General features: G+C 30.7%; 1 protein-coding gene across 1 annotated transcript; it reads right to left on the bottom strand.

Annotated features, from left to right (window-relative positions):
- Positions 1–1,313: 1,313 nt before the first annotated feature.
- On the bottom strand, positions 1,314–24,895 carry LOC138131407 (zinc finger protein 480-like). The gene is made up of 7 exons (XM_069048393.1): positions 24,660–24,895; positions 11,698–11,837; positions 7,537–7,980; positions 3,468–3,892; positions 3,178–3,365; positions 2,790–2,957; positions 1,314–1,759 (listed from the first exon to the last, which is right to left on the bottom strand). The coding sequence occupies exons 2-7, from the start codon at positions 11,830–11,832 to the stop codon at positions 1,533–1,535; spliced, it is 1,587 nt and encodes a 528-aa protein (XP_068904494.1). The 5' UTR covers positions 11,833–11,837; positions 24,660–24,895; the 3' UTR covers positions 1,314–1,532.
- Between the last annotated feature and the right edge of the window lie 2,332 nt (positions 24,896–27,227).

The following is a 27,227-nucleotide window of genomic DNA, read 5'->3' as shown; positions in this document are numbered from 1 at the left end:
ATTTTTCCTAAATGTTTGAAAGGACTCTCAGTGAAAATGATGTAAATTTATGTAGTGGTTGTTGAATTAAAATGAAATACTTACCTGCCCCACAAGAAGAAATCGCACGGAAATTCTCTGGACTCGAGGAGCACTCCCGCACCTTGCACACACAACACTATACATATCTATGTACTTATTCACTATTCGAAAATAAACGCATCATATTCACAAAATTTTAGCTTAAATCACATAATCAACACGTACACACCTGCCTTTTGGCGTGGTATAAAACTAACTAAAAATTTAATCCCCTTATGTGTACCTCGGCCGCAGAACGAAAAAACTTTATTCTAAAAACACAACGTTTTGCGCCGATTTTACAAAAACTATTACATATTTAACGGTCACTATTATTGGGTCAAATAACTAAAAAATAGATAGCTCATACTGAAACATACTGATACTAAAATACTGAAATGAAAATTATATTTCGGAAAAATGGTACAAAACAATTTTATTGTTGTACCTACTTACTTCTGTACATACATACACCGGTAATTTTATACAGACGATAAGCTACAAAGACGAATATTCGTTACAATAACACATAGCTATAGGATTGTAGCAACATTTTTTTTAGTAATAGTAATAGTAGTAGAAATAGTAATAAAAAAACTATTTTTTGTTCGACACTGTAAGAAATTTCTTACTTTATTTGTTGAATTTTGATTAAATACAGGTTATCTGCCAATCTGACATTTCTGACAAATTTGCCCAACTTACTTTGATTTCTAATTTAAAAGAAATAACATAATTTGATTTAGTAGTTAGTGCCATTGGTATTGTTGGTTGCGGCAAAAAAAAATCAGAAGTACCCCTCTCGTGAATAACCCGGTATAGGATAATTTCGTATAATTTCAATGTGTCTCCGTTTTATGCATCTTGTGTCTTGCTACTGTCGCGAAATTAAAGAAAAACGCGTCTGATCGCGAATCACATCCGCTGCGAATAAAACACGGATTAAAAACGCTGTTAAAATCGTTGTCCAAGCGAAAAATCGTGCCTGTCTGAACGTGCAGATTTGCTATCGTGTACTAAACAATATGATGTGAATTTTTTAGCGGCGCGAATATTCGCGACATTTTTTTTTGGTCTAAAGACACCTGGACCCGAAGGTGAACCCGATTTTATATTTTGTTCTGCTGCAAGTCAAAAAAGTCACTTTTTTGTTTTAATTATACGTAATATTATCGGCTTCCTCATTTTTTATTGGGATTCTTGACATTGTAAGAAATTATCTTGTACTTAAAAACTACAAATAAACAAATATGTACGTAAAATACTTTATTTTAATAAATAAATATACAACAAATAAATAGTATACAATAAATAAAAAAACTAAAAATATAATTTTCTACAATAGATTTTAAATTAGATTAATTATCACAGTAAATATTTGTCGTTTCATGAGTCAAAACAATTTAATGATTCATTTTTACGTTTATTCGTGATGGTGACCAATAATACATATTTATTATTGCGGAATAAATTCAGTTGCTCTCCACATCTGTATTTTCTGGAATAGACTGGGAACCACCATTGTTTTTCAGGACACACTTTTTGTAATGCGTCCTCATATTGCTGCTTTGTGAAAATGCAAGTCCACATTTCTGACAAGTATATGGTTTCAATCCAGTATGGAAATTCATGTGAGTCTTTAAATGATGCTTTTTGGTAAAACTTTTTGTACACAAATTGCAGGAGTATGGTTTAACACCTGAAAACAAATATAATATTATTAATAATTGAAATTGAATAAAGTGAGAATTTAATCATTTTTTTTAAATGACTACTTTGTGAGAAGGTAATAAAAAATTCTTATGAGAACGGTAAACATTTTGAGAGAAACAACTTTTGATTGACAGGGACAAAATATTTTATTGGTAACCTATAAAAATTAATTGTAAAGTCTGCAGTTTTACGAATTTATTTAAAATATTGGGTATCTCAAATTTCTATCAACTAAAATTAGTATACTTCGTCCAGAGAGAGATTGGGAGATTTTAAATTGTAGACTTGTAACCCAACACTACAAAATGAACTAGAATACATTAATTAGAGCATAATTTCAGGGCAAAAATGTTACTGCTTGAAGGATATATTTCAAATTTTACGTGCGCTAGGTACTACTTTCTCTACGTAGAACTAATCTCTCGCCGGACAAACTATAGTATTAAAAGCAAAGATGTTTCATCTCCAAGGCTGACTCGAATACAAATTTTCCTGATCACATGATATAATATGATTTATTTATAATTGGATCGATTGAAAATGAAAAAAGCGTACCAAAACGGCTTCTTCACAGCATCCGACATAAAACTGCAATCAAAATATTGAACAAAGCGTGAAGAGCAGCATCATGCAGAAGAAGTTGCCGATTGATTTTGCTGAATCATACTTACTGGTAAATAAAAAAACTGTATACTTGCAGTCAAATAATTTGTATGATGCCCACAATATTTAATTAATAAAAACCAAGCCAAGAAAATAACTACTTTAAATTGTTAAATTTTGATCACGGTAAAATCTGTTGGGTTTTTATAAAATACATTTTAAATTAGTAATGAATCAAATTATAATTTTTATTTGTCTTTGAGCTTTAATAGCTTGTCGCTTTGTAAAGTGTAATGCGATTTTGATATTTTTTTATCAAACCGTTAAGGATACAATGTGGTGGATAAATATTCGTTAATAAAACTGTCACGTAATTTTTTCACATATATATGATATGTTTTTTTATTACATACCTGTATGTAATCGAGCATGCAAGCTCATATTAGAACGGTCTGCAAAAGTCTTTCCGCATTCTGGGCACGAGTAAGGCCTTTCTCCAGTATGAACGCGTTGGTGTTGCTTCAGTAACATTTTTCTCGAAAAGCTTTTGCCACATGTTGGACACTCATGGGGTTTAATCCCTAGAACAAGAATTCTATTTTGTTTTCTATGCTCAATAAATACGTACAAAAAAAATAATTTTACACCCTAATGTTCAGTGTTAAAACTTTAATTATGTAATGTTAATTAGTTTTCTGTTATCTGACATTCTAGATAGGAATTCATCGAGCAAAGTGCGTACATGTAGTAAAGTTACCGTTATTCCCTAAATGTTAAATATTATTACATACGTTTACTCACCTGTATGAATTCGAAGATGCATGTTATAAGCTACTCTTTGATTGAATCGTTTAGGACAGTGCGGGCAAGCATATTCTTTTCGATCGCGATGTATTTTCATGTGACTGCTTAAATAACCTCTATCGTTAAAGTTTTTACCACATTCAGGACATTTGGCAGCAAATTCTTTAGTACCTTCATGTACTGATCTGAAAAATAATCAATAAATCAATTAGTGCATTTTTAAACCCAATAAATGTATGTTGTGAATATTATATACGAGTATTTATAATGCGCATGTTTATTCTTACCTATGATATTTATAATTTCTCAGCTGACTAAAGCTTTTCCCACAATCTTCACATTTGAAAGGTTTCTGTTTCTGCTTTCCTTGGCATTCGCGATTAATCTTTTCCTGAGTCGCTTTGCCCTTTTCCTTGGACAAGGTTTTGTTTGATTTTTTTTTATAGTTTAAAAATATTTTTTTGGACTCATTTTCATCAGTAGTGGCATCGTTTATTTTATTTCGAACTAAAACTTCACTTGGTTGAGGTAGAAGGTTTGGATCGTGTAGTATTCTACTTAATGAGGTAGATAAGTCTAATTCTAGACATTTATTTAAAGGAGTTGAAAGACTATCTACTTTAGTTGATAAATTTCTGGGTGACGTATTTTTCTGTTGGAAATTATTATTGGGGTCATTTTCTTCAATTCTGTCACGTAGGTGATGTAAATACTAAAACAGATAAAAATAGGATGTAATAATAATATGTAATTATTATTGATAATAATTTATTTTCATTCATCGTTTAGGTAGTAGGAAGGTCCATCAGACAGAGAAGGAAAAAGTCGGGGTTGTCATTAAAAAAAAATGGTAATGACGTCATTGCCCAAAAACCAACAACGTTATTTAAAGAAATTGCACGTCACAGGACGGCATTTTTCGAAATAAAATCGACATGTCTCAGCGATTTTTTTAAAAACATCACATAAGGCTATTGTGAATTTTGTTCCGAAATTTATGTACATACATATACCCATAGTGAGTGCCAAAAGTTTGGAATAATTGAAATATTTTCTTTCCCTTTGAAGCTTTTTGAAAATATGTATTAACTCTTATTTATTTTTTAAGAAGAAATATTTTGCGATGATTTTAATTTTCTATCCCGTTTCATTTCTAATCTACCTTTGAACTGATGGTTCCTAAGATATCAATTTTTCTAATTTTACGTCGAAAATACATTGTTTAATAACATCAGTAAAGCAATTTTGATACACTCAAACAACACCTTTCGTAATCTTTCAATAAAAATGTAAGGTATCATTTAAAATTTTAAATTGGGGATGTCTGGTAGAGTACTGCGCTGAATCACATAAAATATCAAATTTGTAACGTTAAAAGCACGAGAAATATACCCATCTGACCTTATAGCGGGGACACGTTGTATATAATTAAAGACGCTAGATGTCTTTGGTTCGTGTCACAAATTAAACAGACGTCGTTAGCTGACCGGTAGTAAGTACAATTCCGCATACCAATGAACCCAGCACTAAAGAATTAACATACTAATTATTGATACTTTTTTTTAGTTATTTTCAAAAACTTACAATTATCTCATTTGTGCAGACTTCATTTAACACCAATGGCGTGCCATTAAAATATGTGGACCTTATACCATATTTTTGATTTCATTGCACTGTACTAACATGATCACAACCGACAGCGGATCTTCCTGATGCTACACTTTTCTGAATATAATTTTTCGAAAATTTATGATGCAAAAGTTTCTAAATAAATGCTACGGTTTTAAGCGAGTGTGTAATAATTAGATAACTTTATGCAGTCAGTGATGTTTTGGTAATATAATGAGCAACAGTTTGTTGCAAATTATTTCTGATTGTATCGGATGTTCATTTAAATTTATCCTTGAAGTTGGCGTTGAAATTGATTGTGAACGCCCCACAGATTATAGATCACGGATCAGTCGTTTAAATTTAACCTCACTTTTTGGGTTGTTTGTGTTTTTACTCTGCAGACGGGCGAGTGGTCCATTTACAATCGACTCTTTGACATCAACTTTGAGGATAAAATTAAATGAACACCCGATATTATAGATTGGAGTCAACGGATTGTTTGCATCTTTTCGGTATGCTTTATAGACGGTTAGTAAATTAAACCGCCATAAGTGCAGTAGTTAAAACAGTATTAATTGTTAATTAAAATGGTAAACGATAAATAATTTTTAAAAACATTTTTTAAAATTTAATATAATGTAGGTAATTAAAATTACTGAAATTACTTTTCAGTAGTGGGATACCATTGCTCTGACTCAAAGTTGACCACGATGTAAAAACCGAATCATTCAAACGTTAGACATTTTTGTTGATCCTTTTCTTAGAGCAAACCTGTTTTCAATCATTACATTATACGAGTGAGTAGACCGTCAGAAAAATAAATTGCATCTCGTGCTAAGGATACTAACGATTGATTTGATTAATAAATCAACATAATTATTTGACGTATATTATCATCAGCTATCAGTTCTAAAACCATTAAAAACAAAATTACTGTTTTCCGTGTATTTTGCAAATTTGTCATCATTTAATTCTTTCTTTTTTTTTCTTCATTGGCGGTTCCACCACGGCACATTAGACAAAATAATTTACCTTTCTACATAGTTACGCGTCTGTTATTAAGTTGGTCGGTTATTTTTAATTGAAAACCAACCTGCTACTCTACGTCATCGTTCGCTATACAATATTAACAATTTCATTATTAATTTGGGCGGGTACCGCAACATGACCCAGCAATATTTTACTAGAATTAGCTTCATTAATTAAAAGTGAAACAGATTTCATATTCTCTCTGTAATTAACGAGGCTGCGAAGAACTAATATAGAATTTATTTACTTGTATATTCAGTTTATAGGTATGTACGTGTGAATTTGTAGACGTAGGAATTTACAGTTATCATTTTTCTTTCTCTAACGTTTTATTTTTATATTTTGCATTTTTCACTTCGTTTAATCAGATTTTTTACGTGTATTGACGTCAGAGGAGTAAAGAATGACCCAGTCTTTTAAAGATTTCTAGTTTTCTAGCGCAACTGATATCCTAATTTGTCTTCTGCATATTCACAAATGCTTTAATGTATAATGTACACAGTAAAAATTTCAATATTTACTAACAAATACATGCATAACACGTTTGTTTGCTTACAGTTTAGATTACCATTTATGATTTTTCTTTTCTGTTTAGGATGTAACAAAATGATTTATAACTTGGTACATAAATTTGATTTAATTGTCATGAACAACACTTGATTTTCAGTTAAGTAGGCATAATGGCCGAAACATATTTTAAAATTTAAATTACATACTCCTATATGTTGGGTTATGCGTAAAAATATTCTTACAGATGAACTAAACTGATTAATTGAGTTGTCGAACTGACAGTTTGATCGGCTTCGAACTTGTTTGATTGTATCTGTTGTATCAGTGAATTACAGTTAAATTTAACAGCTCAATTTATTTTAAAACTATATGTAAAAACTTACTCAATAAAAAGTACCCTAATTTACAATACTTCACACTTATGAACAAGTCAGTGGAAAAGTTCTATGGACATAAGTGTCAAAAAAAATTTCTACATATTTTGCTATTTAATATTTATCACTTTTTCGAACACATTTCTGTGATTTTTTTATTGTTACGAGTACTAAATCAATAATGACACAGCACTCTCAACATTAAATGCAGTAATTTATGTAAATGTAACATGTAACGAAAAATGTATATGTACTAGTATAAGAATACCAAACACAATAAAATACAGCTTTTAAATTCACTGCCGCTATAAAAATTTCATGTAAAGAAAAATTGCAAATTCTTATTAATTTCAATCCAATTTCGCATTTGCCAAACTAATTTTGCAGAATACATAGTTATTTAATTTCAACTATTATTATTAATTAAAATTTTGTCTTTCAGATATTAAATTTTTCATTTGTTTCACAAAAATATAGTGATTTTACATAACTGTTTTAATTTAATTCATTTTGATCCAGGATGTACTGTTAGATTACTTGATACCGGGTTGATATCTGAACTAAAAGTAACATTAATTTTGTTGAAGATGAAAATGGAAATAGGAGAAATCGTTGTAGAAACATCAGGTCATTTTTAAAGTGTTAAACCATTCAGATCTAATTGGTTTTCAGTCGACATAACCAATGTTTAATATTTGTATAAAATATTTGAACATGAACGCATGAACAGCTAACTTTACTGCAGATGTGTATTTTGAGTGATATTATGTGAAATGACAAGTTATTATTTTCTTAACTTAATAAATTAAATAATGGAATAATTAATATTTACCATTCGTTCAGTACTTGAAGTGCAGTAAGTTCTGGGATCCGACAAAACCGGCATTTGTCTTGGTGACCACGGACTTGGTAAAACACAACTAACCAATCTTCGTTGATTCCTTACTTTGTTATTTCCGATGTTGGAAATAGGTACTAAACTTGGCAGTTTCCTTTGGTTTCGTTTACTGTATACCTCTGCACTTAGGGACGACTTATCTTCTTTTTTATCGAATAATTTGTATTCTTTTAAAGCGTTTGAATTATATTTTTCCAAAAAGTCTACGTCCACGTATAATTTTAGGAGACTTGCTGCAGTAACAAACTCATTGATTGTATTTGAATATACCACCACACTCCCTGTATAAATGTAATCCAAAATTAGGGACATTGTATTGCCATTTATATCGGGAAAAATCAGAACTGAAGGCTCGGTCACATCCTGAAGCAGCAAATCCTGGAAATAAAAATATATATCTGCAGAGTGAAATTAAAATGCATTATAATATGTAAACCATAGTATCTTCAATAAGTATAAACCAAAAATGTGGTTATTATTTAAAATTCACAAAGTCCAATTTATCTTAATTCCATTTCGAACGAGACGCTTCTGGAAGCTCTAATAAATCGAAACATGAATAGCCGCAAAAACGCTTTAAAACAGAGAATCACAAATCCTTACTATGAATGAAATTATTGATTTTAAGGAGTCCTATTGGTCGTTCAATTTATTACGTGGACCTCCATAACACCCGGTATAATTGAAGTGCGGTATCTCGCCCAAGGTAGTTAGTTAAAATTATAGTCGTCTAAGAAGTCTAACGTTATACTGTAGGCCCTATCATTAAAAGGTTAACTAGCGCAACAAAGAAGCAAGTAATGGACATAAATAATTAAATAAACAGATCTTTAAATTTTGTAAACAGGCTCTGCATTTGAAAAGAGAGCGCTAGCGACTAAGTGCTTCTTTTCTTAGTAGAAGGTCTCAAATGATAAGCCCCTCATTATTGAAGTTAGAATTCTTGGACGAAAAATATTCGCATAATTATTGTTTATTGTAAGTCGTGTTAGGTTGAAAGAATTTGGTTCATTTCGCGAAAAAATGTGCGCAGCTCCACTCAGTATAAGCTATAGTGACGTCAAAAATTATGCGAAGAGTCCCATTTTCCAATTATCTTGTAAAGAGATAACTCTCATATCGAGGTTATACATGGCGGACTACAGAAGATAAAACAGGCCTGTTATGGGTCACCTTAATTTTTCGAAAAACGACTGGACAGTTCAAATCAATTTGCAAGGGTAATATGTACTATGGCTATTTCCATTTATCTTCAATCCGAAAGTGGAGGTGCACCTCACCCTTAGAATTTGAAATGGCATAGTAAAATGTTTTAAATTAGTGTCTTTATTTTCGGATTCCGAGCAATAGTTTGCGAGAAAAAGCAGTCTAAAAGACAGTATTCCGCTGCTTTTGCTGTACCCCCGGAATCTAGGTTAAGTTTTTATTACATTTTACTCTCCACACCAAGTGTAAACTCTCACAAAAAATTAGCTGCTGATTACTACGAGTACATAGTTATAATTTAATGTGCATGCACAACTAACACAATCCTTGTCCTTCCATACAAGAAGCTTCATTGCTTGCTTCTCTCACACTTATTTTATGTGAATTAACAGCTTCAATATTTATAAAGAATTGTTTATAATGTTTGTGAGACATGTACAAACTGAAAGGTGCACAGAACCATTCTAGGTAAAAAAAGCACACTGTGTTCCAAGGTGCATACAATATTTTTTTACTACCAGTTCTCAAAGTACAAAAAGCGAATTTAAATGATTTCTGAGGTTTGGTTGAATGTTCTGACAGTTCTAGCATTCCTTGTGATAACAAGTGCACGTGGGTTTTAGTCAAATTTGGTTAATGTTGATGGTGAGTCACTCTTCAGTTGTAAAAATGAATTCAGTGAATGAGGGTATTGCACTTGTACCTAAGTGGAATTTAGGAAGAAATTGATAAAATGTAAAAAGAAATGAATTTGATAAAGACGAGTCTGGGTGAGGAGATGCATATTATAAAGACGCAAAAATTTTGGCATTTTGTATTAGTTGAAAGATATTTGCTCATTTAAAAATGTATTCAAATGAACCCAGAGAAATTTGATGTTTTGCTGGAAAAAGTGCACTCTCTTATTAATGTTCCAAGCTGGTAATAAAACGGTTTTTAAGCTTATTTTTTAAGCAAAGAATATGTGTCAGCTATTTTTTTTTCTTTTACATACAGCCTGTCCCAGAACTGCCTTCCCATAGAAAACAGGCATGTGCCGACAGCAAAAGAGACTTCAAGATGATTTCACTGAATTCACAAAATGTTTTTAACATCTTTTAAAAGATATTAAATTTGACCCCCCGTGCCATTTAAAAAAAAATCAACTTTTTCATTCAATCATTTTTAAATTAAATATGTTGTTATTGAACTTATTAAAAAAAACTTGTAATTTGACTTGTATTATACACGCCTGTTAAAATCATGAATGAAATCATTTAGGTTGGTGACGGTTTAAGAATATGTAAACAGATACGTAATAGGTATAGCATTTTTTCTTGAAAAGTGAAGAATAAAAATAACAATGATTAAGCAGAAAATTTATGTATAATGAACTTGAAAAGAAAATGTGTTGCATGGTTTAAAAAGACATAAATGCCGTGTCAATTAATATTACACGCCAGGGTACTTAGTTATTAAATCATACCATTAATCTTAGAATATAACAATGTTGAACAAAGTCTAATTGTTAGAACTGATTTAACAGTGCCGTTTCATGGGACAGAGATTAATGTTTCAGCTTATTTGTTAACACAAACAGAAATTTTTAATAACTCGTCTTGTTCTGCTAATAGCTTTACAATTAAAAGTTAAATGGAATAACAAATACTCATTAAAACAGGCTAATATAAAAAAGGCAAATTCAATAGACACTATGTAGTTGTTAATTAAAATAATGCAAATGCCAACAACGTTTATTATACAGCGCGATTGTAAAGTGAGAAATAAAATTCTTTAGATTTATGTCGTTGATTTATGGTAAAAATCTTCAGACAAGTAAATTTGTATGTACTTCAAACGATCATCCTTTGGTATAGATTACTACTTTACTCCATTCAGTGGCGGTGTAAGGTGAAGAAAACATTTTAAATGGCAGCAAGTGTTGAATATTATATGTATGTATGTATTTTTTTGAAAGATATTTTTGTCCTCTGTTCTATAGAAAATATTTAATTGGTCAATTAAAACAAAAAACCATACTATCTGTAGGAATTTTCAAGTAAAGACGACGTACGTTTGGAAAAGAGAAAAAATCACGGCCTTTCATTAATTTATTTGAACACTTGTTATTTTGAAATTTTAAAACGTATCACAGTTTTATACAGAAGTACTAAAAAAACATTTCTTCTTTTATAATCCGTCGTTAAAAATGTAGGGTTTCATTTGAAATTTTCAAGTGATGATAACTGATGATAACTCGGGGTGGGTAGGGACGGACAACTGACAACTGACAACTGTATCAACTGTCTCCTATGCGCTAATTCACATCCTAAAATTTCAAATTGAGTTCAGAAGTAAATCTACCCGAACTTTTCACGCAGACACCCGGTCTGTTTCGTTGAGACTTCCATATTTATTTTTAGAAGAAAATTAATAATAAAAAATTAATAATAAAAGTTTCGAATAAGTGAAATATTTTCTTTCTCGTTGAACTTCTCAAAAATAATATTTTGCGATAATTTTAATTTTTCGTCCAATTCATTTTGAATAAGGAGAGGCAGGCAAAAAACAGTAGATTTGAAAACTTATAGTTAATTTGAATAATCCAACCATAAATGTCATTATTAGATACCATAGTTGCCAAAAATGGACTCTCATAAATTTACGAATAGAGGTGTGAACGTGTTTCAATAATGGTCGCAACAAGATTAGAAATGGTTTTGGTTTGAAAACGATTGATAATAACTTAATAAGTAACCGTCACTTAGGTGTACTTAGGTTATGCCACTCCAGTGGCAGCACAGACAATGATTTTGTGAGAAAAGCTGCGCCACACGTTTTCAGCGCTTCTGTTTTTATAGCTTCCCTTATCAAAAATGCTGTGGATCGCGTGGTATAGTAAACACTTACACGTAACATGGGACTAGCAATGGACAGTATAAGTTTGTGAGCCATTAAACGGTGGCCTTGACAGCTTAGGATAACATCACAGGATGCTTCAGAAGTCAACAAACGAAGTGTTCCTTCGCGAATTACTGCTTCCATTTTACCTGAAAAAGAAAGAAACAAATAAAAAACAGGTATTTTTCAGTGCAATTTGCATAAATAACACTTTCAAAGTGTCAGGTAAAGTAACAGATTTTATGCATGGCTAGAATTGGGATAAAATTAAGTATTTTCTACCACATGCAACACCTATGCGTCCACTAGGTATATTTAATCATCTATGTAACATGCGTTCAAATAAATTTGTTGTCAAGTAGGCCGTGGTTTTCTCTCTCTTTTACAAACGTAGGTAGCTTTTTAATTGGTTTGCTTTGACAACTTCATCCCTTCATCTGTGTGCTAATTAATTTAATATTACTTTAATTAATATTATACATATTATTTTCCAAATTTTTTCAAAGGTTTTTTAAATACGTATTGGTGGTAGTCCACTTCCACACTTTCATTTTGAACATTCTTCACAAAATACATATTTGACAGATTTTATAGCTGTCAAGCATAAAATAAAATACACTACATGATCGTTAAGTGCTTATAAGAGAAAATCAGGAATTGAAGAAACTGAACTGCGTGTCGTTTTTTCAAACCTTTCTTCGCTTCCAACTTTGTAGTTTCATGTACAGGGTTATTTATTATAAATGTTTGTAACATCGTAGGTCGCTGTGCGCCTTAGGTGCGCCGCTACGCCAACTAAATGTTAGAAATATTTATAATAACCCTGTGCTATAATAAATTGAATAGAACATATTTAAATAATTTTCATAGCTTAACAAATTATTCTTTTTGAATTTTACCAAAATAGGTAAATAGGTATCTTATTAAAAAAAAGTTCATTATGTCATGTCATTGAATGAGAAGATATCTTTTCATGACAAGATATCTTCTCATTCAACAGTTATGGCAACCAGTGCGGAAATGAACATAACGGTATCGGTAGATTATCAAGTTGCAATGATGCAGCGCAATATTCATGTCATAATTAATTTGAAACTTCATCATTCCCAAGTCCATACGTTTTTCATATTAAAAAGTAGTTATAAATGAATGAAAATTTGTACATTGTAACAAAAGCAAAGTATGCAAGTTGCATGAGGATAAAAGTCGGACGGGGGCGAAAATGAGATTTACTCTATGCTCGTTACATAATATACTATTTCTGTACTAGTAGCAAATTATAAAAACAATTGATATCTGTTAATCTTTAAGACCAGAATTCACTTTAATATAATAATTTTTTGCCTCCTCCCCAATTTCTGGAGGAATTTAAATTTCACTTTCTTCCACATTTTAAGAATATGAACACAGTATAATCAATGCACAATGCAGAAAATACTAATTTTCTCATCACAAATGTCGATTCAAATTATTAATTTGTTTTCAAAAATGACAATTTCAAAGACCTGTTCTGCGCGAATAAAACCAAGCATTTTAGATAAATGGTTGTAGACAAACAGTTGTGCGAAACACAATTATTTGTATATTACATAACGAACAAACGAACGTTGAAAGTGACACATTTCGCATGAGTGGGTATCTTTATGCACGAAACGACATCTGCTTGCAGAAATCATACGAATGAATATCATACGAGTACTATGTTTCCCTACGGACATTTTTGTTTATTGAAATCGAACAATAAACATGGAGTTATGGCTTACGGAGTTTTTGTAATCTTCATGCCTAATCTAAGGACTAAAGACTAAGGGTTGTTGGTGCCTAAAATGAATGAGATAACAAACCTTCTTTTAATTGTAAATTTAAAATGATTGAAGTAGTAGTTGTAGGTGGATACATAGAATTATTACTGTAAAAAGAATATACAAAAAAGCAATACAATTTAGCGATTACGGCAATCGTAATCGCACTAACACAGTTGTTAATTTTCAAAATGAGGTGAGATGATATTTTATCATATTATTAATAATACTTACAGTTATGTTGTAAATGAGACGGAGCTATTACATACAGAAGGAAAACAGAAATTTTCTACAAGTAATTGCAGATAATTTCATAATGTTATGCTTACAGAATTTAAAAATTGAAAGCTATATCTCCAACTAGTCATTATTGTTGCGTGCTATGTTTACCCAATTTTGCATGCAACACTCTATACCAAAGAAAAGAAAATATTCGAAAATCATATTTTGGTATTTTGGAATTATCATGAAAAAATTCATTTTTAAGCAAAAATATTTCTCTAATTTTCTACATTGCAATAAATTAGTGTAGCAGTATTGTAAGCATAATTTGTTACATACATATAATATATAATGAGTGTTCAAATAAATTTGTGGTAGAGCAGGCCGTGGTTTTTTTCTCGTTTCCTCTGAAGACTGGTATTTTTAAAATTTATTTTTAGTTATAGAACCTAGGTATTGACGAAATTTTAACGAATCTTGTGGAAAAATCATGCCTTTGCAAAAATGCCTTTATTTTGTTTATAAAAGATAATTTTCTTTCTTTATGACCTCGTCGAAACTTTTGCCTTTCCACACACATCAACATTTTTAGTCTGAAGTTTTAGTTAAAGGTCTGGCTGCCTGAAAGGTTAGTCTCCATTCAATTTTTTTCAGAATTCCCCTCTTAAAAAGACAAAAGAAACTAAAACTTGTTTGATGCTACAAATGTTTTACAAGTCTCACAAATATTATATATTTTGGTGTTACAAAATGGAAACACGATTACAGTTACTGCAATATGAAGTGATGAGACTTGCTATGTTATTAAGTATTTACGTAAATATTTAAACGTTAATGTTTTCATGCGACCTATTAGTGCTATTACCAGAGAAACTTGATGATCATTTATTAGTACCTGATTATACTACTAGATATGTCATTTGCATTACAGTGTTTTAATATTCTTATTGCATTTTAATATAAATGCTGTTCTGATTCCAAATTCAGAAAAATTTAAGTGCATCACTAACTAAACTTTACCTATTTCTTATTAATATTGGAATAAAAACATTAAACTTAGGAAAATATTTGTTTCAAAGAACATTTTTTAAATAAGTAAGAGCAAAGAAAAAAGAAATGGACAAATTGATTGTATACCTAATGGTTATAAGAAAACAGCGGCCACAAAATTACTGCATGCATGTAAATACAGATTGTCCCAGAATTGCCTCCCCAGAGATAATCAGAATTTTAAAGAAAAAAAAAGTAAAGTCCTACTTCAAACGATATTCGACCAATCAGAGTTGAGCACCATCAAGGTAGGATGACCGCAATTTTGCGTTGCTGGGATTTAAAATTTCGAAATTTGTTGGGATATCAATAATTATTATTTATGCTATCTAGCAATCTGTCCGATTTTTCAGTAATACCTGGACGAGCTTCTGGGATTGGTCTCTTTTGCTGTCGGCCTGTTTTCTATGAGGAAGCAGTTCTGGGACAGGCTGCTATGCATATCAGCACTACAGTAGTTCCCTTTTAATACTAGTATTCTTTTGATTGTGATGATGATGTTTCTATTTTATCCACGCTATGTATTAAAAATCATCTCATACCGGTAGAATATATATTTTTTGTTTTGTTTTGTTTGTTTTTTGTTTTTGCTTTGTCTTTTACTTGGTTGACCTGTAACTGGGACATCCTGTTGGTCAACTTGTCCAAATAATAATAGTATTTTAATTTTAGTGGATTTAATCTTTGGAATCTTCAGAGTCATCCGTTTTTTTGTCCTGTGTTTATAAATCTAATCTAACTTTTAAACTGCTATTAAGACGTCAAAGCTGTTATACAGTATGTTTCAAAAATTGTAGATATTAATATGTACATACATATATTTTTTTTTACTATATTTGAGTTAAATAAATAATTGTATTTAGCAAATCTATTTAATTTAAAATTTTAATCTGCTTTAATAATTTTTTAATAAATTAAAAGGCGTAATTTTAGTGTGATAAATATGTCTTGTAAAAGTTGCTTAAAAATTATTCGACCATCATAGCACGTATTATTGCAGTTGACCCAATACTTTGTGAACAACTGTTATTAGACGGCAGTTAAAACGTATGTATTTGTACTGTACCATATCTACCTGATTTGTTAACAAAAACCTATCTAATATTGATTCAACCAATCACTTTTAGATATTCGAACATGCTGAATGGATGTTAGAATTGAATTAAGAACATCGCGATAATGATGGCGGAACAGTTTGAAAGCCACCATTACATTTCCTGACAGCTCAATAGATGAAAAAACATTTCCATGATGCAAACCGGTCAAGAATAACAGGATGATTTGATCAGAACACACCTTAATTATCATTATGGAAAATTTGGACTAATAAAAGAAAGTTCACAAAACTGAATTTTTTCCATTACGACTGATTTAGTAGAAATAAGTTTTACTTAAATTGTTTTAAACTGTATACTAAAATAGGAAAACAAAAAGGAAACTGAAAAATACATTTATAGAATATGACATCTTTTATAAAATATTGTTCCAACGTGTTTTTGTTTGTTTACGTAAGAATTATAGAAAATATTAATAATTATTATGTATTCATAATTACAAAAAATTTTAGAATACATCTACCCATCCTAATGCTTATTTTTATTCACAACAAATCAAATTCCTTTTATCTGTTAAACATCAAAATTCTATAAAACGTGCTTTTGTATTCTTGATTTAACGTAAACTACAAGGTAATGGCAACAAGCATCATACATACATATTTGTCCATTACTAGTATATTCCGTACGGTGATAGATTGCACGTTTTTAAATTCTAGTTCCAAAACATAAAGCAGTGAAAAATACTAAACTCTCCATCTCAATTGTTTCACGTTATGTAGAAAACCGTTGTATCCCTGCAGATTAATTCCCACCAAACCAGTTTCTGTGTCTGTCTTCTGTCAAAAAACGTGCAATCTATCAGAGTACGGAGTATACCTACTAGCACTATTTTAATGGAAATTCTTCCAAATGATTTACATTTTACACATAAAACCTTTGGATTAATAGTTGCGTAAAATATTATGTGGAACATATTTTTGTAGTACATACTATAAACAATGAAAAAGATATTGATAAAAGTTCTGATTGATTGAAATATTAATGCACGCACTAATGCGTCATCTATCAGACAATCACTTCAAAAGTTTATTAATTTACATTTTGTCCATTTTACGTGTAAGTATAAGAGGCTATGACGCGATCACTAATCTTTTTATCTCTTACTAAGTATCTATAAGGTAGATACTCAAAATGTCAATACAGCTAGTTTGCTGCAGACACACTACACCATAAATTTAAATTAAATGTAAATAAATGTGTACGGCTACTTCTGTGAATCTAATAAAGTAATAAAATAAGGTATGTGTCACCAAATCATCAAAACTGGCTAGCGTTTAGAGCAAATTTCGTGATTAAATTTTTTTCTAGCGTAAAAATTACGGATTCGTATATTGATTTAAATAAATGAAAATAAAATGTTTGAATGCAAATTTTTCATAATATCGAGCGATCATATTATTTTGTAATCGAGTCATCTATGGATTTGAATCCGTATGTCTTTTCCAATTGATAATTGTGTTTAATTTTGGGATCTAAAGTTACGTCATTTTAAAGACTTTTTAAAATTGAGTTGGTTTTCAAAAATTTTGATAATGTAATTTTCAAATAGATCCGAAAAAACTGTAACTTCCACATCTACAGAACAACACATCAATTTTTCGTCAGATCCTAATACTGGATATACAATAATTAAATTCGTTGTAACTTTAACCATCCTTGCAATAGTTTACATAAAATCTCAACTGCCAAGACCTAACCTGCGTTTTCTTATGCAGTTAAGCGTGGAGTTCAAGTAAGGACACACGATTTTGGATTCATGGATGACTCGATTATAAATTAATTTAATCGCTCGATATAAACATCTTGGTCATTCGGCCATTCGCTTTTCTAAAGAGTATTTTAATCCGCATCCACATTAGTTTTTAAGAAATTCATTATAATCAAACAAAAAAATAATGATAAATTGAATTGTTTTGCACATATTAATTAAAAAAACTAATAGAGGTATATTTGGGAATAACAGGAAAATGTATCATGTTAATTATAAATATTCATTATTATTATTATTTCTTGTACGGTATATTGAACACTAAATATCATGTGAAATAATCTAAAAATGTAAACTTAATTTTTGAACTGAATATAAATATTTTTTAGTATGTATTTTTAAGTATATATGATTATTGATCTGAAAAGCCTTTTATGAATTTTCTTTCAGTAGACAAAAAACAGTAGACATACCTGTTGGTTCAGAGAAAAATATTTGACATTTGTTAGATATGCTTGTTTTTGAGAGCTATTGCTTTTATTACTGTTATTGAAATCTAAAGAAGGTTAAAATCGCTTTCGTAGACAAATTTCATGCTTTTCAAAATGTTCCACATCGCTTATTGTAGATAATCAATCAATTTTATTTATAATTTCTTCATTTTATTTCTCATACCGTGTACTGTAAGTTCCGTTCAGAATAACAAAAATAGTTTTATTAGAAAATTTATTAGTAAATATTTTATTCGTTACGATTTATTGTCTCTGACATAGGAGCAAAATCTAGGAAAATGCAAACAATTTTATTTCTTGTAAAATTTTACATACATATAAGGTGATTGCCGGGCAATGTAGGCACAGGTGTACATTATGTAGCAAACGGAAGAGCATAAAAGGCACCAAAAACAGGTCGGATAAGGGAATAAACCCTGACAGAATATTGTAGCCCCCTAGGTTGGGGGTATGCGCCCTCACACAAACGAAGAAAAGTCAGGGAACGGAAGAAAAAGGCAATGTTAGTGGAGTAGACAAAAACAAAAGAACCAGAGCAAGAATATCAATTGTCATACAAAAAAATATGTCAATGAAAGAATATTAAGAGTAAATTTGGAAAGTGGGGAAAGAATCATCAGAATCATTGGATCATTCATGCCGTATCGTTTCCATATCACAATCAGGCTTACTGGAAAACTGTCAGAATTATAGATGTTAAGGAACAGCAAACAGTGGAAGAAGCCCTTGGACAAAAATGTATTCTTACATATTCTATCGTGTGTGATCGAGAAAATATGTAATCGAGTCAATCTTGGGGATGAAGCCACATGCATGTCTTTTCCAATTAATATGCTTAATTATGCCATTTAAAGTATCATTTGAAGACTTTAAAGGAATTAATTTTAGTTGTTAACAGTTTTAAATACATAGAAACTACAGCCTTTAAAACTCATACGTTATTTAAATTTTTCGTCAGATTGTTTATAGGCACTTCATTGTTACTTGTATCATGGCTGCGCACGTGTTTATAGGTGTCAATAAACTGCCTAAAATTACCTTCTCGCATTTGTGTTTTCTGACTGTCTTTTATGCTGTATAAAATTTCAATCACGAATACACTGACTCGACTACAAATTTTCTTCATTACACGATATAACAATCTAGTAACATTTTTATGTCTGTTTATAACAATCCAAATTTAATTTGTTGAATACACACCTGTTTTATACTTCATTAAACTATTCATTAAAAATTAAAGGTTAGAACAATGCATTTTTATTGTACCTAAATAAAACGGTAGGAAACGGCATAGTTCATTGCAAAACTTTTTTCTTTTTTAAAGAAGAACAGGAGAACTTATTTAACCTAGTGTTTAAACGTATATAATCAACGTAAAGGTTATGCACTTTGTATCAAATTCTGTAATTATATATGCAATGAATGTCTTTACTAACAGCGTAATAATTTTAAGTGATTATTATACCTATTATTGGCATTAATGAATATGAGTAAATGATCAGGTAAAGAAATTTTCTTAGAGAAAATATAATATTTCTGTTTACTTCATACTTCATTGCCAATTAAAATTTTTCGAAATGTTTACTGCAAACCACAAAAAATAATCTATACTTAAAATAATAGTTAAACGGTGTGATTCAGATTTAATTAATTTCTTATTACAAATTTTAATTGTGTTAACAAGATTTCAGTTACTCTCATTCATTAAATACATTAAATTGAATTTCCAATACTACTATAGTGTCGGGTGCTGTCGTGTTTGGATGAGTGACTGCCGGGCCGGGGGATCCGCGTTCCATTGTTACTTCAATACTTCATGTCTTCATTGCTTGATTATTAGTAGTGGCAATTCGTAATGTCGTATGAACGAACTCCCAGGTAGGTGTCGTGTAAAAAGTGGGCATATAGCAAAAATAAATGATAATTGTATAAAAAATAGTACTTTCAGAGGAATTATTATTACTACTTAATAATAAATAAATCCGGTCTCAAAGCCGTGCTCAGTTTTTTATAATAGATACATCTATTATTTTCAGCTAGTTATGCATAAGCTGTTATATTTTTTGTTGTTGTTCAACGTTGCTAAAATGTAGGTACACCTCTTATATATAAATGACACATTTAAAACCTGTGATTATAGCTATCTAGGATTGTACTACAAAACAACTTGGACGATGTTTTAAACATGGTTACAAGATTAAAGAAAACAAACCGCGTTCAACCAATAATTAAATAAATATAAATCATACACGTGCGTTAAAATGTTTAAAGAAATCACGAACTAGCTTTTCTTCTCACGAAAATAAATTGTTTATAATAAATCAAATACCCAGTATAGTTGTCAATTTTGGTTATTTGTGATGTATGATTGACTGCAGGTGCGTAGCATCCTTGACGCTTAACTATACGTTTTAAGTAGTTAAATTCTATTTTTCATACAAGTACTGTCATCATGATAAATGCACTTGTCTTACAAACACATTGATCCCAACTAAGTAGTACAATTTTAAGTGGTTGTTTTTATTTTATAGCAAAGGAGGTTAAAATTTTACCATCATTGAACGGTTCCTACCATTTTTTTTCCTAAAACATCTTGGGATTAACTATTTTCCAATTACTTACTTGCAAGAAAGCGAAATTAACACAATGGCGGCGATGTTAAGTGGCCACTTAAACCACTCTACAACGCATTAGTCATTAATGATCAGTTAAAACGCTGCTGGAAATTGAAACATTGAAAGTTGAATTACGCTCAATTTATTTGGGTTTTTATATCAATAGATTATTGTCTTCTTTCAATAATAAGTATGTGAGCATAAAATAGTTGTTACAGAGCGTACTTCAACATGGTTATTGCCGGTGCCTACAATCTAATAATCAATCTTTGTACAGCATACGTGAGGTGATAATGCTAAGAAGCCAATAATGACTAAGCCACTTGCTTGACTTGAGCCAATGAAGCACTATTGAGATATTATCTCTGAATACGTTTTGTTATTTCTTTTTTTTTGCAACTGATCGAAGTACAAAGCACGGCTTTAAGATTTAACCGAAAAGATTTCATCTTAAGTAAGAGATTTTAGAATGACTCAGTTAACTTATGTTTAATAAAATGTTTCTTTATTGTAAATTTAAATGTAAGACACCACTGTCTGTAACAAATTTAACATGTAAATAAACGTCTAAATACACTGTCCAAATGTTTTGTTAAAAATATATTCCTAAAGTTAAAATTACTTTATAATTCCAAGCAGTATTAATTTTATAGGTACTAAATAGAAGATAACATTTACAGCTGCAAATAAATTTAAAAATAAAGCTATAAGAAATAACGGAATTTATTTTTAAACCTACATAAAAAAATTCCAATTATGTACTTATCCGGTGGAAATTTACCTATTTCAAATTTGTCATAGTTTTACAGTTGTCAGATAACATTTTATATGTTGATGCACTTTTATGAATAAACTTTCTCTTGGCACGTTTTTTTCGTGCAATAGATATTTGACTGTGGGTTACAAATAAAACTAACAATTTCCGTTATACTTTGTGGTGAATTGACTTGATAGGATAATTTGAACCATAAACCAACACAAATGTATTCCTTTGTTTTTATGTTGACACTTTGTTACAGTTATAGTTCATTTAATCAGTTTGAGTCAAACTCGAATTCTACGTAAATTACCAAAAATGTACAGCAGTCAGTTTTTGCTTCGTGATATACTATAATAGAAATATAGAAATCTATCTGCTACCATATTAGCTGGATTTGAATGTAGCTTAAAAATGTATAATTTTAAGATGTAAGAAGTAACTATACATATAAAATACACGAGAAGAAATTTTGACAAAAGCACTTCGTTAAAAATCTTTAAAAATATAATCAGTGATTTTTATTTTATTCACTTTACAGTGTAAACAACAAAACATTTTATATTTTATTATTAGTTGTTTATCTTATAAATCTGTTAACGTCTCTTAACAACTCTTAATATATGTAAATTGTTTTATTATTTTCTCATTTTAGCTATGCTTATTAACAAAAAGGACTTATAATGTACGTATATACTCGTAATAATAAACTAATGTTTTTCTAGACAATGTGGTGTGGAAGTCATTCAGTTTAGAAATAAAGAATAAAGAACGTAAAGAATTAAAAGAATTATGTTATATTCAGATATGTTTTTTATCAAAACCACATCATTCACCTCTTTCTTTCCGTCTCTCTTTCTCTCCCTCTGTCACTCTCCCACTATTCATATTTAATTATTTAAAATAAAAACATCTTTGTCTGAAATATACTAAAGTGTGGCAATTCCATGTGGTATTGATTTATTCTTGTTTTATTTTAATTTTAATTTGTATTGAATATTTTCCACGCCCGCACCTGCGGGCGGGAATGCGCATTGGTTGTGATAAATCTACCACACAAATTGTTTTTGGAAAAGACATCAGCCTCACGTTTCACAACCTACCTGAATAAAATGTTACGAGAAAACACGTTTGAGCAACCATAAATTTTAAATTTCACGGGCAATCCGTTATACCGGACATCAGATTAGATATTTTCTAATTATTATTCGTAACATATGGTTAACTGTAATTTAAAAATTTTCCGTTCTATTGTAATATTTCGTCTATTGAAAAGTAACACAAATTTAAATATCACCAACACACCCATTACGTCTCAACACATTTTTGCATACTTTGCCCACTTATTATGCTAATAATTGTGTACAATTTTTGAAGACAAATTCACCCGCGTCGAAATATGTACTAGGCTACTACATAAATAGTACAAAGGAACCTGACTGAAATGAAACAAATGTGTCACGCTTCAATAATGAATGGTCGACATATCAGATAAATATGGCTAACATTAAATAATCAAATTGATTTTTACATTAAGATTATAGCTAATTATGCTTAATTATTTTGAAAATAAATTAAAGGAAACGTTAGATAATTAAAAAATAAAATGTAAAAAAAATCTGGAAAGTCGGTTTAACGGTTATCAATTCTTTTATGGTGTCATGACTGATGATGAATGAGCACGATACTATCTACCATTTATTCCAAGTTCATACATTATTAAAAATAGTTTACTATTCACTAACGGGATAAGATGTGAAGTTCAGATTTCAGATTTCATACCATTTCTCATTGCATTGCATTGCATTGTATATGAATTAATGATAAATATTTGTTCGTGTTCTGGTATTAACACATCTATTTTTATCTTCAATTTAAAGGCAAGATTTCAAATTTATAACGTTAGATTTATTTTAATTAATTCTGATTGACACAATATTCGAGAGGATTTCCCTTGCCATTCAACGTGGAAACGCTGCAAGCATTCGGGACACTTTTCCAGATTCCGCAATATTATCGGAAATTTTTGTATTATAAAACAAAAATGTTATGTTATTAATATAAAGTTTCAAATTAATAAAAAAAAGGAATACAATTCATTGATAATAGGTTAATAGTATATTAAAGAACGAGTTTTATAAGGGTTGATTTGGCGCACGAGTGTAGAAAACGAGCCGTAGGGGAATTTTCTACGGGACGAGTGCGCCAATGCCCTTATAAAACGAGTTTTTTATGTTATTTTTTAGAATTTGCACCTTTTTTTACACAAATCTGTTACCAACATATTTTTGTGTATATTCCTAAAAGAAAATACTTTAGTTCACTCGTTGCGGTTTATATGAGGTCACACAATTTAACCGGAATACTATTTTTGTACAACATAAAAATTTCTTTTTAGTGAGAAGATTATTACGATTTCTATCCACGTAAAGACGTGTGTACGTTCATATGAGTCGCAAATGAGAATCAGCAAAATATATGTACCTAGGTACGTAATTTCCCAAAAATTGTTTAACTTTAAGCAAAAACAAAAAAACCTCTGCCATTAAATGTTAGATACCAGAAAGGCGTTAATTCTTATCAAAATAAACTCTTTTTATTATGACGATCGTCACCACCAGAGACGGTACTTTTCTCAACAATTACAATTCCTGGTCACGCACGTTAGATTGCTGTGTAGCAAGTCGCCATAATTCACAAAGAATGTCAGTATGTTAACTGTTTTATTATGACTTTAATACTAGAACAATGGCAATTGTTGATTTCGGACACAATAGCTGCAGGAGCGGTGGGCGTTAAGCTGCTTCTAGTTTCTAGACCGCGACAATCCGTGCATGAACATTGAGACGCATGTTCCGTTTTGCCTAACTTAAGGTTACAAGGTGAAGGCAATATTGTCAAGACTTGTAGTTTTGTCATCAATCATTTACATTATGTGAACTGATTGTCACCAGTAGGTACGTAATGTCAAGATTAATCAAACACTTACTGAACGCTAAAAACAAACAGTTGAAATGATTCGTAAACATCGCGAGACGGTTTAATCGTTCTAGACTTTCGCTAATTTTTTATTAAGTAAAATTTCACTATTTAGGCTAGGCTGTCAGACTTTGCAAATTGTAATATTGCAAATAAAATATATTCTACCAAACGAAATAATACATATATTTAAACGTAATCAACTTACCAAAACGAAAAATTATTTTGGAATACTTAATCGTGGAATTTTAAAACATTCTCCCAAAAGTCATTCGGATCACGACAAAACGTCTTCCTTCTCACAATAAAAATGTCTAATGGATGTTATCAAGATATCGGTAAAGCACATTTCAAAGTAAACCCATGAGTAAACTGTATCATGTGAGACCGGGCCTCCTATGCGAGCACAGGTCACGATGAGACTGACTTTGGTTACGGACGGCTTAGTGGTGGTCTAAGACGGTTATCCTCTCTTTGTTTCACTTTTTCTCCAGCGTGAACACAGGGATGTTGATGAGTTCTCAAATGACCCGTCATAAACACTATAATAAATCTGTGCCTTCAAAAGTGTGTTCCGTGTGTGTGTGTTTACGAAATATCATGCACTGCGTGAGAATATTCAGAGATTCAAACGTGCGGTCAGAAGACAAACTTCACGATGTTGAGGAAACAATTCCCATTACAAAAAGATTGCAAACGTTATTTACTTCTTTATCTTCAAATAAAGTACATAAATTAAAATGTGTGGTAGGTAATAAATTGTTACATTTACTGCAAGCAAAGTTTAAAGATTCAATTTTTATTCATTACATAGGTTGCTGACAGCATAATAACATCTCAACTCGACTTGGACAGCTAATTGTTTACATTCTACCTCCAATTAGAATTTAAGCATGAGAACAGTAAATTAGTTATTTTCAAATTATTTAAGGTGTGCTGGTATCTACTATAGAGATTTTGTTTATGTGGTAGGTAATTAATTATTAGCATACAGACAACTTGCGGCGGCACTGTGGTTCACTCGGGGAATCTTTTTTGAAAAAGTGGTATGTGTGTATGCCGTTGCAACTTTCATATTATAGATGAGGTACACACCATGAAAAAACGGTACTTTCTTGTAAGAAAATGGAAACAACAGTACAAGTGGACATCACACGTTGTATACTTTCAGTTATGTAGTTTATTAGATACGGTCTGTAGTTTATCTGTTTTGTTAGAAGTACAGTTAGCGAATCTTACGAACTTATGAAGAAAAACGTGTACTTTCTCCCATTGCACTGGGGACTATCTACTTAATATTTAGTCCACATTTTACAAAAGGAAAATATTTGGTGAAATGCCCACGATCCTATCACACACCGTTACAGAAATAAGTTCAAAGCATTTTAATACGTGACCATTGACGTCATTGTACTAATGTGAATATCACAGTCACATTCTCTTCATCAGCTTTCCATCAAATTAAACTACATACATTAATTATTATGTCCAAATATTATTTTGACAACACAAAAAATACGGCACCCGTCGTCCGTAGAGGTAGGTATATTTTTGCAGAAGTACCTACGACCCTCTGTTCCAAATTGAATAAAGCAATCGTGATGCAGGTTACACTAACAATAACAAACTTCGAATACCATTAGTAATCTCCCGCCGTTGTAATTTCGTAAATCGCTGAGATGGTTTTGCCAGTTAGACACATGGTGTGTTTTATTTGATTTTTATCTAGACATTTGAACAAGATAACACTGCATGTCTGTCTACATATGACTATTACATGTAGTTCGTGATCCATATCGTAGAAATTCATCCGTACCTGATGGCCAATTTTTTATTTTTTGTTTTAGAAAACTGTCTTATGAAATTCCTAGACCACTCCTCTTCGAAGACTGTAATTGAATATTTAGGAGTGTATGTACGAGATCACAATATTAAAGTAATTATAACATAATTATTTAACTAAGCGCTTTCTTGAAATTTGGAGCTTTTTATTCAGTGTACGCATCTCCAGTGAACACCATCGAAGAATTGACTCATGTGAGGTTGAGGTGGCCCTACCTATCGAGAAAAGCTAGTGATGCTATTGCGAACACAAATTCATTTAGCGCGTCAACAATGAAAGAAGTCATTTTAGGCATTTATCGTAGCTATTTTATCATATCTATAAATTTGCAGACTTATTACTAACCAACGTCAACGCAAGTGGTAAGTGGACCTCACAAACACATTAATTTGTATGTTTCAGAGTTACTGCAATTGCATTTACATGCTTTAGTTAGATATACGAGTATGTACCGTGTGAGCAACAATTACTGTTTGAGTTGGTAATACATTCTGGTGACTTTTATGTCATGTACCAACGAGAAAACCATTTTATTAATAACAGATTACAAAAACCAAGACGTTTAAATTGGAAATGGATGCCAACTGTCAATAACAATTCGCAGTCTTGAAAATTTCATGTAAATTTTTTTATTGCCAACTGAAACACAGTTATTGTTGCTCACCCGGTAGTTGAGGTTTATACAGGGTCTCTCAGAACTGGCGGCCAAAATAATACGGTGAAATCATCATCTTCTGGGAATAACAATAAAAATATTCCTCATTGGATTTTAAAATAAGAACGTTTTTAATTGACCAATCGCGAGTAGATATAAAATTACCTTAAAAAATGATACTGGTAACTATCGAAACAAATTTGATTGTTGCAAAGACATAATAATTGAATATTCTGTCATAATAAATTATTTCTGACAATTACAAAACTCATTAAAAA

Source organism: Tenebrio molitor, chromosome 5, assembly GCF_963966145.1.
Source record: "Tenebrio molitor chromosome 5, icTenMoli1.1, whole genome shotgun sequence".
Classification (NCBI taxonomy): Eukaryota; Metazoa; Arthropoda; class Insecta; order Coleoptera; family Tenebrionidae; genus Tenebrio; species Tenebrio molitor.
The sequence above is the reverse complement of the archived record's forward strand: the minus strand, read 5'-3'. Positions and strand labels throughout refer to the sequence as shown.

Bases quoted from the DNA above. Each gene is read 5' to 3' on its own strand.
- LOC138131407 (XM_069048393.1), bottom strand. From the start codon at position 11,832: ATGGAAGCAGTAATTCGCGAAGGAACACTTCGTTTGTTGACTTCTGAA. The intron at 7,981-11,697 runs GTAAGTGTTTAC...TTTTATTTCCAG, and splicing joins TTGCTAGTCCCATGTTACGT to GATTTGCTGCTTCAGGATGT. The intron at 3,366-3,467 runs GTAAGAATAAAC...ATTATTTTTCAG, and splicing joins AGAAATTATAAATATCATAG to ATCAGTACATGAAGGTACTA.